Below are 15886 nucleotides of genomic sequence, written 5' to 3' on the forward strand. Positions count from 1 at the left end.
TCTTACTTTTTATCCCCAGTCAGTGAAAAACATTTAATAACAACAATTATAATAATGATATTATATACTGCTTACTTTGTGCCAGGTGATTTTGACAGGTGTGGAGAAAACTGAGGGAAAGGGGATTCTCGGGTTTTGATACTGTTGTTGGATTGAGCCCCTGTGGTACCATACTCAAAGCCCCTGAACTACAGACTGACTAGCTTTGGAAATCATTCCTTGGCTCCCAGGTCTCACCCGGCTTAGCAAAGATGGTGCCCAAGGCAAGGCAGGGCCTTCTCTGTGAATTCTGATGCTCCTTTGGAATGGTCCCTCTCACTGTCCAGAAAGGACGGCCAGGAGCTGCCTGGGCCCTTGCCTGGATGGATGACTCATTACCCACCTCCTCCAGGGGCTGCAGCTGCTCCTTCAGCTCCTCAATCTTCTCTAGTAAACTGCGTTCTTTCCTGACCTGATGCTCCTCCACGTGCAGGGCGGTAAAGAGCCTCTGTACCAAGGACTTGATGTCATCCATGTTGGTGGTGTGCTCACTGCTCAGTTTTTCTGAGAAAAGACACAATAGCGATCCCAATCGAGGAAAGACCAAGTCAGGCCTGACGCATACTGACGGTCCAGGCAGCCAGTTCCCATTGTGACTCTGCCAGCCCCAGTCCCTTGCCAGCTGAACTGTCCCAACTCCTGGACAGGTATTTAAGGTGACTTTGCTTTTATATCAGCTCCATTTCCAAGTACATTTCTCTTCTCTCCCCTCCTTTCTCTTAAAACAAATGAAGATGTTTTTATTTACTTCTTAGTTCTACCTCTCAAAAAATCATTTATTTTCATTCAAATCTTAAATACCAAGGACACTCACCATTCACATATAGTTCTATTTTTAAATTTTTTTTTTAGCATTTTTTAGTTAATGTTTTCTCTTGCCTCACTGGAAGAGAAAGCTTTATAACAAATAAAGCATATACATTCTCTCTTCCCCCCTCATCCTCTCTCCCCTGAACAAAGGAAAACCCCCTTGTAACATAAAGATCAGGCAGATATTGAGAGCCAGGCTTGGAGTCAGGAAGACTCATCTTTCTGAATTCACATCTAGATTTGGATATTTACTAGCTGTGTGACCCTGGGCAAGTCACTTAACCCTTCCCAAATTAAAAAGTCCCTAATCTTTTCTCCAATTAGAAATCAGATTATCTAATGTTGTATCCTGGTTGTTTTATTTATTTGATCTTATTTTATTAATCATTTGGCCTTATTTGATTATTTTTAATGTATAAAAGTTTGTCCCCCTCTGTTTTGGGGATCCAGGTCGAATCTGAGGTCTGGTCCTGGTTTATTGGGTAATTGTCATGCATTGCTTAATAAATCAATATGCTTGGAAGATTGAATCTTTATTGCCTCAATTATTTCATCTTTCACCTACCACAGCCTATAGTATGTTGGGTGGTTTAATCTTCTCTTCTGTTATACTGTGTGACAAGAAACATCTCACTGGGTAAAGTGGGGAGAAGGGGAGATGTATTCAGAAATAAAACAATGTGAAGATAACACATATCGTTTTTCCCCTGTTGTATTTTGGTCTTTATTCAATTAAAAAAAACTAGGATAACAAGTATATAGCAATGAAAAGGCATTTGGGGGAGCTGTATGAATGGCCAAATTAAAAATATGGGTAGGGAATATTTAATTAACTTTTAGGCACCTATAATAGTGCTTACTAAATGCTTGTTATATTAAATTGAATATATCAATTTTTTAAGGGGAGAAAAAAGGCAAATTCAAATGCCTCCTCCAAAAGTGTATCCATCCACACATATACAAAAGAGATGTGCATTTTGATGGCTATGGTGGGATGAAGAAGCCAAGGAGTTGCGATGCTGTCCTCCTGGTGCTATATAGCAGAGGTGATAGCATCCATAGCCTGCAGAGGTCTCAAACCCATGTGTTAAGTCACTTCTTTGGTTGGCTAACAAGTATTTAACGAATATTTACTGTATAGACACAATATAAACACTCAGAGGCCAAGTATAATGATGAGATGTGTTCTCACTGTTCCAGGAGATCACTTAATGTGAGAATCAATGTAAACACAGATTAATTACAGAAACAAACAAACAAATCTCCGAAGGAAGGAAAGCACAGGGATTAAAGGGAATAGTTTCTTAGAGAAGTGATGTCTGAGCTGCAATTTAAAGGGGAGGAAGGAAATCCAAGAGAATTCTGACCATCCCCACTCAACTGGATTAACTGTTGGAAATAGTAGGCAAGAGTCAAAGCCCAGGCTTTCAAAGCTAACATTTTACAGGATATGGGGTTGGGGAGGGAGAACAGGGAGGAACTAATATTTGGAAACCATTTTATATGTCACTGGCTGAAAGTTCTAAAAATATGGATTCTTCCAAGACTTCTTGATCACTTGATGAACCTGAAACCACCGGTACCCCAAGTCCCCCAAACTCAAGGCAAAAATAAAGATTTCTGGATGCTCATGGCTTCTTCTTACCTTTCCTAGGACACTGAACATCATACGTCATGTCATTTATCATCAGTTTAAAATCATTCATAAGCAAAATCTCCATCGGGGTGGAAGTTGGAATACTGCTCCCATCTGTAGAAGAGAAAGATTTAAAAACCAGCTCCTTGAGCGAGAAAGCAAAATCAATTTTCCAGCTCGCAGATTTATTTTTACGAGTTCTCCGTAATAGGTACACAGAGAGTAAAATAAATTAATCTGACACTCTTAATTACCTTTTGTAATCGATACTGAGAATGTTGTTTTCACATCCAATCCAACACTGCTGACCTTGTCCAAAGTGGACTTTTCATTCTCAGGCAAGATTCGTGCTTAAGAATGTCACATGAGGAAAACCAACCCAAAGGAGAGGTGCTGACTAAGCATGAGAGACAGGAAAGGTTCTATTATATGGCGTACTTCAAAATCTCAAGGGTTCATTTCAGAAGGAATGTTTCGTTTGCTTGGAAGACCTCTGTGCTTGGCGTGTTTCCTTACATGGAGGGCAATGTGGTATGGTGGAGAGGGTGTTGAACTTGGGGCCAAGAAAACTTGAGTTCAAATCCCACCTGACCTTGGCCAAGTCACTTTAAACCTTTTTGAACTTCAATTTCTCCATCAATAAAATGTAGGGGGTAGACTTGATGGCCCTTATAGTCACTTTTGTCTCTGATCCTACGATCAGAGCTTGATGGGACCTCAGATATCTGCTACTCCAACCTCTCTCTATTAAGAGGTGAAACCAACTCATCAAGGTGGATGAACCAAGTATGGTTTAAAAAAAAAAAGCTAGCACCTTTATTAAACAATGAAAAAAGAGATCTTCTGAAGTTTCTCCACCCTCTTTATCAACTGCATGGGTCTAATCTGTTAAAGTAACACTTAGAGAAAGGTTAACAGAATATAAGCTCATCATGCACTTGATTGAATGAAAATAGAGAGCCAAGAAAGTTATTTCAAAAAGACTCATAAGGATGTGTGCAATGATGGAAGGCAGCTACTTTAAGTTAAAACATTCCAGTCATCTGCCCCTTTGCTGCCTATGTTTTACTCTTTCAAGGAGGCAGTAAAAGTCAAGTCTGCACCTGCCTCCTTTTGGACTGTCTGATTTCCTGTTTGTCTGCTTTGGGGGAGATTATAATACCCCTGAACTGCCAACTTACTCAACTGTCAACCCATACAACAGGTTAAAAAAAAAAGTGCAGTAGGCTCAAAACACCAATTTCAAGCACAAATTAAATACAGAGGCAGATACCCTGTCCATGTGGCCTCAAAAAAAAAAAAACACCAAAAACATGATGCCTTAATCTTTTCATCTGACTTTGCAAGTGACATTTAAAAACATTTCCATTTAAATGACTTCCAACAGCCCTTTCAAAATGATCTCACTACAAGAAAGGGATAATTTGAATATGATTTATAGACTGTGTTACCCTATCTGCTAAAAGTACTGTGTGAGAAGCTCTTTTAAGCGGCCAACAATACATTTTTTAAAATTATTTTTCCTCTTCAAGAGAATGAAGGTGCCAACAAGGAGTCTGCCCTTAGTCCAAACCCATATCAAATTAAAATGTAACTTGAAGAACATCAAATATATTCAATGTATTGATTGATTTTGCTGAATTTTCTTCCTCTTCTTTCATTAAAAAAGATTGTTAAAAGGGATGGCTCTTTAGGAGGAAGGAGAGTGATACAGGGTAGAAATATAGGCAAATTTAGAAATGATGGGATTTGAATGCAGATCTTCCTGATGAGGCAGGTCTTTCTTCCATCATATATATAAAAAGGACTCATTTCACAAGAGTTAACCACCAGCCCTGCCCTTCTGAGATTTCATATATGTGTGTATACATATATGAGATTTTTATATGTATGTATATAGTATACATGTCTATATACATATATATGTATACATGTGTGTATGTGTGTATGTGTGTATATACATATATGTATATATATGTATGTGTGTGTATACACACACACACACACACACATATATATGTATTTTCTGACCATGTGCTTTTTTTGGGGTCAAAAATAGATTGTATTATAGTTAAAACACAGAAAAGATTAATAACTGAGTCTGCATTTTGATTCTGTGCCAAGGACTTTATTTAATCAGTGAAAACTTGTTTTATTTCCTAACGATTCAAATATTGCCACTCAGTTTATAAACTACTGAATGGTGCTACCGCCACACATCATCATCCAATTTTTCATTGGAATAATATGCAGGCCAAATCTATTTACTAATTGAAACTTGCATCATGGTTCTTTTGGGCAGATTTAGGGAAATGGCTGTACAGTCTAAGAGCCTCATTTCAAACTTTGCCTTTCAGGCTTGCCCTGCCCTCAGGGAGCTTACATTTTAATAAAGAAGGCAACTATGTGACCTTAGGACAGTCACTTAATCTCCATAGATCTTGGTTTCTTCATTTCTAAGAGGAAATTGAATTAGATAGCTCTAGACTTAAGATCCTAGGTGCCTACACTTAATGCTGTTTTTTGTTATAATCCCTGTATGGAGAAATTACTTTGCTTACAAAAAGAAAAATATTTAAGGTGTGATAATGATAATGCAAAAGGTTTGGGATAAGCCCCCCCCCCCCCCCAGCTTTTGTTTCCTCTGTGGAAAAGCAGAGAACCAAAATTAAGCTTGGGAGGCAGGGAGCGAGGAGAAGACATGGGAGTAATACCTGTGGTGAAGACAGCTACACTTTTAATACCTCTGTCCTCATTCTGGATGTCCTGGAGGAATGAACCAACCGTGGTTAACATGGGTTTGACTGTAAAACAGCAGCGCTCCTGTCTTGATGGCAAAGTCAGAGTTATCAAAGGAAGACCATATCTGTAATTAATGACTACCTCTGTTAAAGAAAGAAAAAAAAAGGCCACATTATAATGCAGGAAGGGATAAGATGTTTCAAAGCTACTTGTTCCTTTTTGGAGAAAAGCAGCAGATCCTAAAACTAAGAGAAAACCATAATTCTTATTTCTTTTTTTTAAAATTTATTTATTTAACATATTTAGTTTTCAGCATTGATTTTCACAAGAGTTTGGATTACAAATTTTCTTCCCATTTCTACCCTCCCCCCCACTCCAAGATGGCGTATATTCTGGTTGCCCTGTTCCCCAGTCAGCCCTCCCCTCTGTCACCCCAGTCCCCTCCCATCCCCTTTTCCCTTCCTTTCTTGTAGGGCAAGATAAATTTCTACACCCCATTATAATTCTTATTTCTATACCCATTTTAGAATCTAAACTTCCCTCTTGGAATTTTAAGCCTCTTGAAGGCAGATAGGGTTTTTGCCTTTTCTTTTCATCCCCCAGTATACTATCCAGTGCCTGGTATGTACTAAGTGCTCAATAAATGCTTGAGCACTTGAGCAGCAAAGTGGTGTAATGAGTAGAGCACCTGTCCTGGAGTATATTAGGAAGGCAGAATTTATGATTTCAAAGAGAATCTCATATGTGCCTAAAAGGTCTGGAATCGCAGGATATAAGGAATTCTCTAGGCAGAAGGCAGGAGAACTAAAGCATGTATTTACACTCCACAATAACAAGCCCACAAACCAGCGTCCCCATTTTTATATTTTCATCAAAAGCTTCCAGGCCCAATAAGTCCGCCTCACAAGGGTTACCAGGAGGCCACAGAGAAGCGAGATGGTATAAGGCAAAATCGTATACATGCTTCCCCTCTACGGTAAGAAGATTACCCACTAGCCTCTAGTCAGCTCTGCTACCGGCAGCTCAGCTTCGGCTGTAGGTGTCTCTGGCTCCAACCGGAAAAGGAAAGGAGGATCTTCAAGCTGTCCTCTCCCCTCTTATAGAGTTTTTGACATCATCAAGCGCCGCCTGAACGACCAGGGCCGATTGGTTCTTGACTTGGCCCCTCCCCCAGCGTAGACCACGTTAACACACCTCCCCTCAGCCAGCGCCACGACTCATCACTCAGGAAGCTCTGGTCCTGCCCGGAAGAGCAAGCCCCAGCGTCCAGGGAAGCTCAACGAGGCGAGCTGAGTCATTCAAAGAAAACAAAGTCCATTCTGGCTACATGGAGTCAGGAGTACCTGAGCTCAAATCCAGCCTCAGACACTTGACACACTTTCTAGCTGTGTGACCTCGGGCAAGTCACTGGACCCCAATTGCCCTGCCTTCCCCCCTCCAAAAAAATAAAATAAACACTGGGTGGTTGATCAAATGATATACATGTATTTTGTACTCCACTGAAGCTCAACCTTATATTAGCTTATCGTATTTTGCTGCATAATCATCGCTGATTTTGTGCAAAAAAGTAGGTGCGACCATTATGTGAAGCTTTAAAAAAATTTTGTGCCGATATTATTTAAAAATCATTTATTACTAAACTGTCTTTGGTACAAGATTAGGATGAATGGAATACTCATGAATATATGTTAAAACTGAATATTACGCTGAGAATTCTGACCTCGGGGCTAGCAATGCATGAGAGATAAATGCATATCCATATGCCACTGGTGAGTTGCTGCTCTGTTTACCTTTTAAGCAGTGTGAAGAAGAGAATTATACCATGCAATGATTAGGCAATGAAAGGTTATAAACTGATTTTTGGATTGAAAAAAAACAAACAAACCAGAAACACAACACACACACACACACACACACACACACACACACCAGGGTGTGATGTTTATGTGGTGAAATATGGCATACTATATGTAGCTATTTACAGTAAAGGTCTTATCGTCTCTACTCAACTGTTGTGAAGTCAAAAGGCATTTGTTAAGTACTTATTACATACCAGGCACTGACGGAAACATTCAGGATACCAAAACAACAGCACAAAAACCCCCAGCACAGTCTCTACCCTCAGGGAGTTCCCCTTAGAATAGAGGAAGCCACACGTAAACTAAGCAGAGAGATGATATGGACAGAAGGCACTTTGAGAAATGAAAGAATTAGCAGCTGGGAGAGAACCCTGGAGTAAATGGGATTTGAGTTGAGTCTTAAAAGAAGTCAAGGAGGGGGATAGATGAGAAGGCAAGAGCATCCAAAACATGGAGGAAGTTGGGGAGTCATGGGCAAGACATTGGGAGCTGGCCAGTGTTACTAGAACACTTCAGGGTATAGAAATGGAGTCACATATAAGGAGTCTGGGAAGGGGTGTGTGTGTGTGTGTGTGTGTGTGTGTGTAAATTAAAAACACTGGAGGTAATTAGGAGCCATGGGAACTCATCAAGAGGGTGTTAACACAGTAAGACCCAACCTGTTTTACTCATAACTTTAAATCCATATGTGGGACTTTATTTGGGAAGTACACAAATCAATTAATTAAAGAACATGGTAACAGACTTACCATCAGATGGCACCGGTACACTGTAAAGCCGTGACTGATGGTATTTCCTATTTCCAGCTAGCTTTACACATAGTATCTGGAAGAAAAGACAGAAACTTTGAAACTTTTCTATCATGAATCTCCTGAATTCTGGAAAAGCACAGACATCGACCGATCAACGAGCATTTATTAAACACCTGCCCATGCCAAGGCGCTGTTCTAGGTACTGGAGATATAAAGACAGCAATGAAATAGTCCCTGCCTTCAGAAAGCTGATTTTCTATGGGGGACGTGGGTGAAGGTAGATTTTTTCCAGAACTGGCGGAGTAAATCACTCAATACCACAGCACTTTCCAAACTGGTTTCCCCTAACTACTCCACATGTCTTCCTTTATAAGGAAGAGTCCTGCACAGTGCTTCTTCATTTATGTGATTCCCTTCTTGAGAAATCTTTGATGATTCATCTTCCTCCTCTTCAACGTCGTCCTCATAAGATAGGACTCACCATGTGCTAAGCGCTTTACAAATATTTCTTTTGATACTTACAACCCTGGTAGGTAGATGCAATTATCTGATAGCATTTTATAGATGAGGAAACTAAGGCAAACAGAGGCTAAATGACTTACTGACTCCCCAGGTGATTCCTCTGCAGGCAGCTACATGGTACAGTGTATGGAGCGCCGGGCCTGCAGTTGAGAAGACTTGAATTCAAATCCAGTCTCAGAAACTTACTAGTTGTGTGACCCTGGGAGAGTCACTTAAGACCCCCATTTGTCTTAGTTTCTTCCTCTGTGAAATGGGGATAATAATAGAACTTTCCCCCCAGGGTTGTTGTGAAGATCAAATAAAAATTGTAATGTGCTTAGCCCAGCCCATGGCACATAAGCACTATATAAATGTTAGCTATCATCACCACCATCATCATCACCATCATTAACCTCTGGGTTGTTGAGAAGACTAAAGGAGATAAAATTTGCAAAGCATTTCAGGGCACACAGCAGGCACTTAATAAATGCTCATTCCCTTTCTCCCTCCCCCTACATTGTGCAGAGCAGATGAATAAATGAAGGATCTCTCAGGGGAGGAACTCCTCGTTTGTGAATTGTCCCCACCCCTGCAGATTGTGACCGTTCCATGAGTCTGTAGAACCACAGATCTAGAATTGGCAGGGGTCCCAGAGGCCTTATGATGCAAACCCCTCATTTTAAAGGTGAGGAAATCGAAGCCTAGGAAACAGACAAATCTCAGTGAACTGAGCAAGGCACATTCAATTCAATGAATTGAGAGATTTAATCTAATTTAACGGAGAGATTTAATAGGGGAAAGAAAGCTGGTCTGTTAAGTGTGAGAGGCGGAGTTTGGACCTGGGTCTATCCACTGTGGCAGGCTGCTGCTACCTCAACATATGGTGCCTCTTCATAAATAGAGGTTGAAGGAAGGAGTGGATGAATGAAAAGGCTCCACCAACAAACAAATCATCTTCTCATACAGTATAGACAAGTAGCCAGCTTCCCCAAGGGTCTCAACCACTTAATCGTTAGTAGTATAACAAACATCTGTTACTTCTCTGATCTTCATGAGCTAAATGGGTACCTTAATGGCCACATGGTAGACTGGAGACAGCACTGGACCCAAGTCAGGAAACCTGGATTTCAAATCCTTTCTCAGACACCAGCTACAACCCTGGGTAAGTTGCTTAACTGATGTTTGCCTCAGTTTCCTCAAAAATGAAGGGACTGGACAGATGGCCTCCAAGTTCCCTAGTGTCTTCATTTGCAAAATGATAGTTGGAATCAGGTTTAGAGATGGAAAGTCGTGGTGATTTCTTTAAAAATGAGACTGTCATGCCCCACTGGACAAATGTCAGATGTAATTAACTGTGGTGGAGGTTTTCCAAGGGTCAACAGCAACCTTCAGAGATCCCCCCTAGGAATGCTTATGCAACCATAGGAAATAAAAGTTGGGTTGTCCTGACAATACAGCAGAATTGAGTCTTCGGCCCAGTGCCACAGCTTTGTTCTTTAAATGCAACAGAAAACAGCTCCACTATGGTCATAGCCCCACTGTGGTCCTTCCTACTTCCTGAGCAGAGGCACCCTCATGTGCTGTAGCTGTACTAACCAAAGACAAAGGCCATGGTTCTTTTACCTCAAATCACAATGAATCCAATCTACAATGGCAAACTTCTCCCTATTACTATGGACAGATGGGGGTGAGGTGGAAAGAGTAGTGGGACTGGGATCAGGAAGACCAGAGTTCAATTCTGGGCTCAGACCTGTGTGACCCCAGCCAAGTTGTTGTGGGGCACCCCATCAAAGTCACCTCACCCTGTTTGCCTCAGTTTCCTCATCTATAAAATGAACTGGAGAAGGAAATGGCAAACCACTCCAATATCTTGGCCAAGAAAACCTCCAATGGGGTCATGAAGAGCCAAACATGACTGAAACAAATGAACGACAACTCTATCACTATATGGATGTTACATTTGTGGAATGGGAGAGGGGAAAAAGGGAGGCCTGCAGTTAATGTGTCTATTCAAAATAGGACTTTGACAGAGTGAAACCTGGAATTCTAAATTTGGACAGACCTGGCACTAGACATACAAGATGCAAATTTCCACGAAATTTATAATGATAGGAAGAAGCCAGGAGGAGGGATGGTGGGAAACAAAGGGAATCTGGAAGTGGTTTGGCTTAAGGAAGTTTTGACAGTGCGGAGCCTGGTTGATTGACAGCTATGTGGAGGATGCTTTTGCTGAATGCTAAAGACAGGGTTGCCCTAAACAACACTAGAGAAAAATGAGCAAAGTAGTGTTGAAATTCAGGTGTTGGGTAGTTAAACCAGAGTCTCTTATGTGTATTGGGCCCTTTTGGCAGTCTGGTGAAGCCTATGGACTCCTTCTCTGAAGCATGCTTTTCTTTTCTTTTTTTTTTTAATTTATAATTAAAGGTAAAGCTAAATTAGAAGGTATGAAACCTAAAATAGAAGGTATTAGAAGGTATTGAAAATAATTGAAAATAAAGATGTAATTTGTTCCAATCCAAGTTCAGAGACCCCCTAAAATCCATCTGTGTATCCCTTGGGAGGTCTATGGACCCTAGGCTAAGAACCCTCGAGTTAGACCTAAGTTTCCTTGTGTAATTTCATCTAAAATTATTTAACAGCTCCCAAAAGTCAGACCTGTCCCATTTACCTCCTTCCTCAAAGGACCACTTCATCCCCAAACCAAGCTGGGTGTCTAATCTAAGTAATTAGATATTAGTAATTTGGAGATGTAATATCTAAGTTAGTCAAATTTGTTTGTTGTTTTGTTTTGTTTTTTTGGAAGGGGAAGGGCAAGGCAATTGGGGTTAAGGGACTTGCTCAAGGTCGCACAACTAGCATATCAAGTGTCTGAAGCTGGATTTGAACTCAGGTCCTCCTGACTCCAGGGCCAGTGCTCTTAAGTTACTCAAATTTGAACCACTTATATTCTGTTATGCCCTCCGAGAAGGCAGCATGGTGGAGTAAACAGAATGCGGCATATGGGGGTGGGGAGATGGAGGTTTAAATCCTGCCCCAGAGAGAGTGGCTGCAGGAAGGGATTTAACTTCTACAGGCCTCAGTTTCCCTCATCTTGAAAATGGGGGGATTGAACTCAATGAGCTTTAATGTACCTTTCCAGCTCTTTATCTATGATCCTTTGAAAACCCTTTGTCAACTTGCAAACACTATGTAAAGACATAGCACAGCATGGAGGAAAAGGCAACGGATTTGAAGTCCGAGGACCTGGGTTCAAATTCTGACTTTGTCACTTAATACTTGGCATGGTCTTGCTGAAGTCACATCATTTCTGTAAAACAGACTGGGGAAGGGGAGGTGTGTACTACATAATCTCTAAAATCCCTTCTAGCTTTTAGGATTATCCTCTACATTATATTAATCCAAATTTACATACAAGGCAGTTAGGTGACTCAGTGGATAGAGCATAGGGGCCTGGAGTCTGAAAGACCTGAGTTCAAATCCAACCTCAGACACTTAGTAGCCGCGTGACCCTGGGCACATGGGGATAAAAACAGCTTTCACCTCCCAGTGTTGTTATAAGGATCTAATGAGGTAATATTTGTAAAAGTGTTTAGGACAGCGCCTAGCACACAGTAGGTGCTATATAAATGCTTATTCTCTCCCCTTCCCCTGTACCAGGTTTTCAAATTATTATCTTTTTTAATATGCCTGAAATTAGTGGACTGAGTCCTCCCAGTTCCCAATACATCCTCTGGTTGAAAAGTAGCTACTATTTCATAAAGTAGAGAAATAATTGAAACCTGGAAAACTTCCTGATTCATACCCTAAAAGAATGTGGATCAATCTATTCACTGACTAGGAGTATAGGAAACCATCCACAGAATGGATAGCTCATCCCCTTGTCCAGATTCTGTTGCAGCCCTTGGCTCTAAATCCCAGCACTGCCTTAGATGGGCATCTATCACTACAGATGAAGGGGAAAAGGAGAAGGAAATAAGCATCTATATGGCACCTACTACATACTACTGTGCCAAATGCCGTGTTGTACAACCTAAACCCCTCACTTGGCCCTGGTCCAGAGTTACTGTGGCGCTCCTTTCCCAGGGCCTACTTCCCTGTCTTCCATTCCCCAACCCTTCCCCGGCAAGACTAGACTTTGTGAAGGATAAGCCATGCTGTTTTCTAGACATAAATGTACCCCACTAGGACTTTTCCTCTGTGTGTCCCTCTCCTATGTATTTTTGCCCCTAGGCTTTGCTTGACAATCCATCCATGGAGTTATTATTCTACACTCCCTTGAATTGGTCTGCTCCCTACATGTGTGCCATGTTTTCCTGGCCCCTGTGTCTCTATATGTTTCTTCAAATGGAACAGCTTTTCCATTCATCTCTTCTTATCAAACTCTTTCTAGGCAGATCTAGCTCAAATGCCTGCTACACTGAGCCTTCCTTTATCTTCTGAGGCTGCCCAAGAGAACAAAGCCCTATACTTAGCTCCTATCTCTCTTTGGTGCTTCGCTTACCATGTAACATAGTAAATATGAATGATGGAGAGAACTGAGATGGTGAAATGGAAAGAAAAACCGATTTGGGGGTCAGAGGACCCAACAATGAATCCTATCTCTTCTACTTAGAACCCGTGTGACTTTGGATAAGTCACTTAACCTCTCTGGGATTATTTGCTCATCTGTAAAATGATAAAGGGCCTCTAAATTCCCCTCCAACTTTAGAGGTGTGATCTGATGATTCCCTTCTCTTCCCCTGCACTAGGGGAATAGTAAGGAAAAATGAGCAGAGCAGTGTTGAAAATCAGGTGTTAGGTACTTAATGCAATGGCTCTTATGTGTGGATCCCTTTAGCAGTCTGGTGAAACCCATGGACCCCTTCTCAGAATTATGCTTTTCTTTTTTTTCTTCCAAATTCATAATCAAAGGTAGTGTTACATTAGGAGGTAGTGAAAATAAAGATGTAATTTGTTCCAATCCAAATCCAGAGACCCTCTAAAATCCATCCACATATCCCTTGGGGGTCTATGGACCCCAGGCTAAGAACCCTTGAGTTAGACAAGTTTTCTTGTATAAATTCTTTAAGGGAAAGAACCATTTATTCATCTCTGTACCCTTCATAGGGCTTGAGCACTCAACAAATATTGATTTGTTGTTGAATGAGTGAACATCACCCAGATTCAGTAATCCAGATGTCTCTAGTATGTTAAAATATTTGCGTCCAGGGTTTCCTGATATGAGAAATGCGGTTTTGGGGATCACTGGACTTCCTAGGCAGGGCCAAAGTCCTGAGGAAGAATCCCGTGTTAATCCCTAAGGAAGGCTGTGCAGACCACAGGACTCCCAGAGGAAGGCCAAGCAGTAGCCCCCTTTATCTGTGGGGATCACAGGGCTTCCTAGGGTCAGACCCTAAGGAGGGCCCAAGTGATGGCCCCTTAGAATGGTTGTGGGGAAATCACAGGACTTCCTAGGGCTGGACTCTGAGAAAAAGCCACGTGATGACCCCTAAGGAAGGCTGTGCAGATCACAGGACTCCCAGAGGAAGACCAAGTGGTAGCCCCCCTTTATCTGTGGGGATCACAGAGTTTCGTAGGGTCAGACCCTAAGAAGGACCCAAGTGATGGCCCCTTAGAACGGAGGTAAGATCACAAGGCTCCTGAGACAGGGCCGGAAGACCCAAGTGATGCCCCCTTAAGAAGGCTGTGCAGACCACAGGGTTCCCCAGGGAAATCCCCAGTAGTAGCCCTCTTAACACCACAGTGGGGATCACAGGACTCCCCAAGGCAGGGTCAGGAAGTTAGCCTGAGACTTGCTTCTGCAGCTCATTGCTTTCCTGGTAACATAACCTTAGGAAGATCATTTAATTTGCCCATTCTCACCCAAAGAACTCAGGACCAGAGTGGGCAGAGGAGGGAATTTATTACACTCCTCGAGAGAGCAGGTGTAGTGCTCACTGGGAACACTCACACTGATACAGCTGCAGAAGTGGGGGGTAACCATCACCTCCACTCCTGCTAGAGTTATGGTTAGTTTACATTCTTTACTTTTTACATAGTTTCCCTAGGTTATTCAGTTTATATAGGTAGGATAATAAGGATACTGAAGCAGAAGTGAAGTGAATTAGATCTTCCTTGTCTGAGTTTAGGATTAATCTACATTCTTTATTTCCCCTACCTTCCCTCTTTAACATATGCAAATTATGCAAATCAGTAGGCCTGGACCCTTGACCAAGACCAGACCCTTGAACTGACATGATAAGCTTGAACTGGTTCAACCGGTTTGGCCTCTAGTTTCCCTGACACCAGGATGGCCACTGACTTGACAAACAGGTGTTAACTCAGCTATATGGACAGCCTCTGTGGGAGCAAAACCAGATACCAGACTATCTCTTCTTACACTGAAGTAATCCCAACCCTTTCTCAATCTTTCTGCACAGACAATTTTAATCATTTTTAATGCTTTCATTTGGGCCTTCTCCAAGAAGGCTTTTAAAAGCCTTTTTAAAAGAATGCAAGAGGGAGGTGTTTTCTTTTATCCACTAATTGTCTTATGTATTAGAATAATAATAATGCTATCAGAATATCTGCTTATATTAAGAGCTTGAGTACTCAAAAGTTGTGTTTGTTATTTTAAATAAAAGCATTGACAATATAAGTAAAATGGGACTGAAATGGAGCGACAGACCCTAAGTTATAGTTTTATTTCTACCACCAGCAAAGAGAAAGAGACAGTATGCGTGTATGTATGTACATATGTAAGGGTGGATGGGGGAGGGAGAACGACACACAAGGTAGGTATGGATAAATGATTCTCAATTCTGATTATTCAAAATGTAGCGTTTCATTTTGAATAGCTGTTGTTCACTAAACCTATTCTAATCTTTCTCTAAGCTGTGGTTTAATTCTATTCAGCACTGGGGAATTCAGCACATGGTGCCTGTGGCTGAGTTGGTATTAACAAATACATTGGGGTGGGGGAGAAAGAACTAAAAACCAGTTATCGCTAATGATTCTGATACAAAACTTTTAAAGTAAATTTTAGCAAATTGACTACAAGAATATTTTTTTAAACATTATTCATTATACCAAGTTGGATTAACCTTAGGGATATAAGGTTAGTTCAACATTTAGAAAACAATGAGCATAATTAATTATATAAACAATAAAACAACAACTATATACATATGATTATATCAACAGACTCAGACAAAATAAGTATCTGGTTATTTAAAAAACCCTAAAGGTAAGAAGACCCTTTGGTAAGAACCCTTCTTCAACACAATTAAAAGTAATTTCTAAAACTAAGAGCTATAATTATTTGAAATACAGAAATATTGGAAGCTCTCCCAGTAAGTTCAAGGATAAATCAAGGATATCTCTTTTCCCTGTTATTATTTCATATGGTACCAGAAATGCCAGCAATACCACAAAAACAAGAGAAAGAAACTAAAGAAATAAACATCTTCAAAGAAGAGGAAAAATAAGCTTATTTGCACACAATTTGATGCTTTACTTAGAGAAACCCAGAGAATCAGCAAAGAAACTAAACAGCTGTGGCAAAGTAG

The 15886-nt window shown here is 41.0% G+C and overlaps 1 protein-coding gene across 1 annotated transcript in view; it reads right to left on the bottom strand.

Annotated features, from left to right (window-relative positions):
• MCUB (mitochondrial calcium uniporter dominant negative subunit beta) overlaps positions 1–15886 on the bottom strand; it is an 82405-nt gene that overhangs the window by 5417 nt on the left and 61102 nt on the right. Inside the window, exons 2-5 of the mRNA XM_036762456.1 lie at positions 7836–7911; positions 5200–5370; positions 2495–2599; positions 383–543 (exon numbers count right to left, since the gene is read on the bottom strand). Coding sequence (XP_036618351.1) covers positions 383–543; positions 2495–2599; positions 5200–5370; positions 7836–7911 — 513 coding nt within the window. The remainder of the gene's footprint in view (positions 1–382; positions 544–2494; positions 2600–5199; positions 5371–7835; positions 7912–15886) is intronic.

The sequence above is a fragment of the Trichosurus vulpecula genome, chromosome 6, assembly GCF_011100635.1.
Source record: "Trichosurus vulpecula isolate mTriVul1 chromosome 6, mTriVul1.pri, whole genome shotgun sequence".
NCBI classification, from domain to species: domain Eukaryota; kingdom Metazoa; phylum Chordata; class Mammalia; order Diprotodontia; family Phalangeridae; genus Trichosurus; species Trichosurus vulpecula.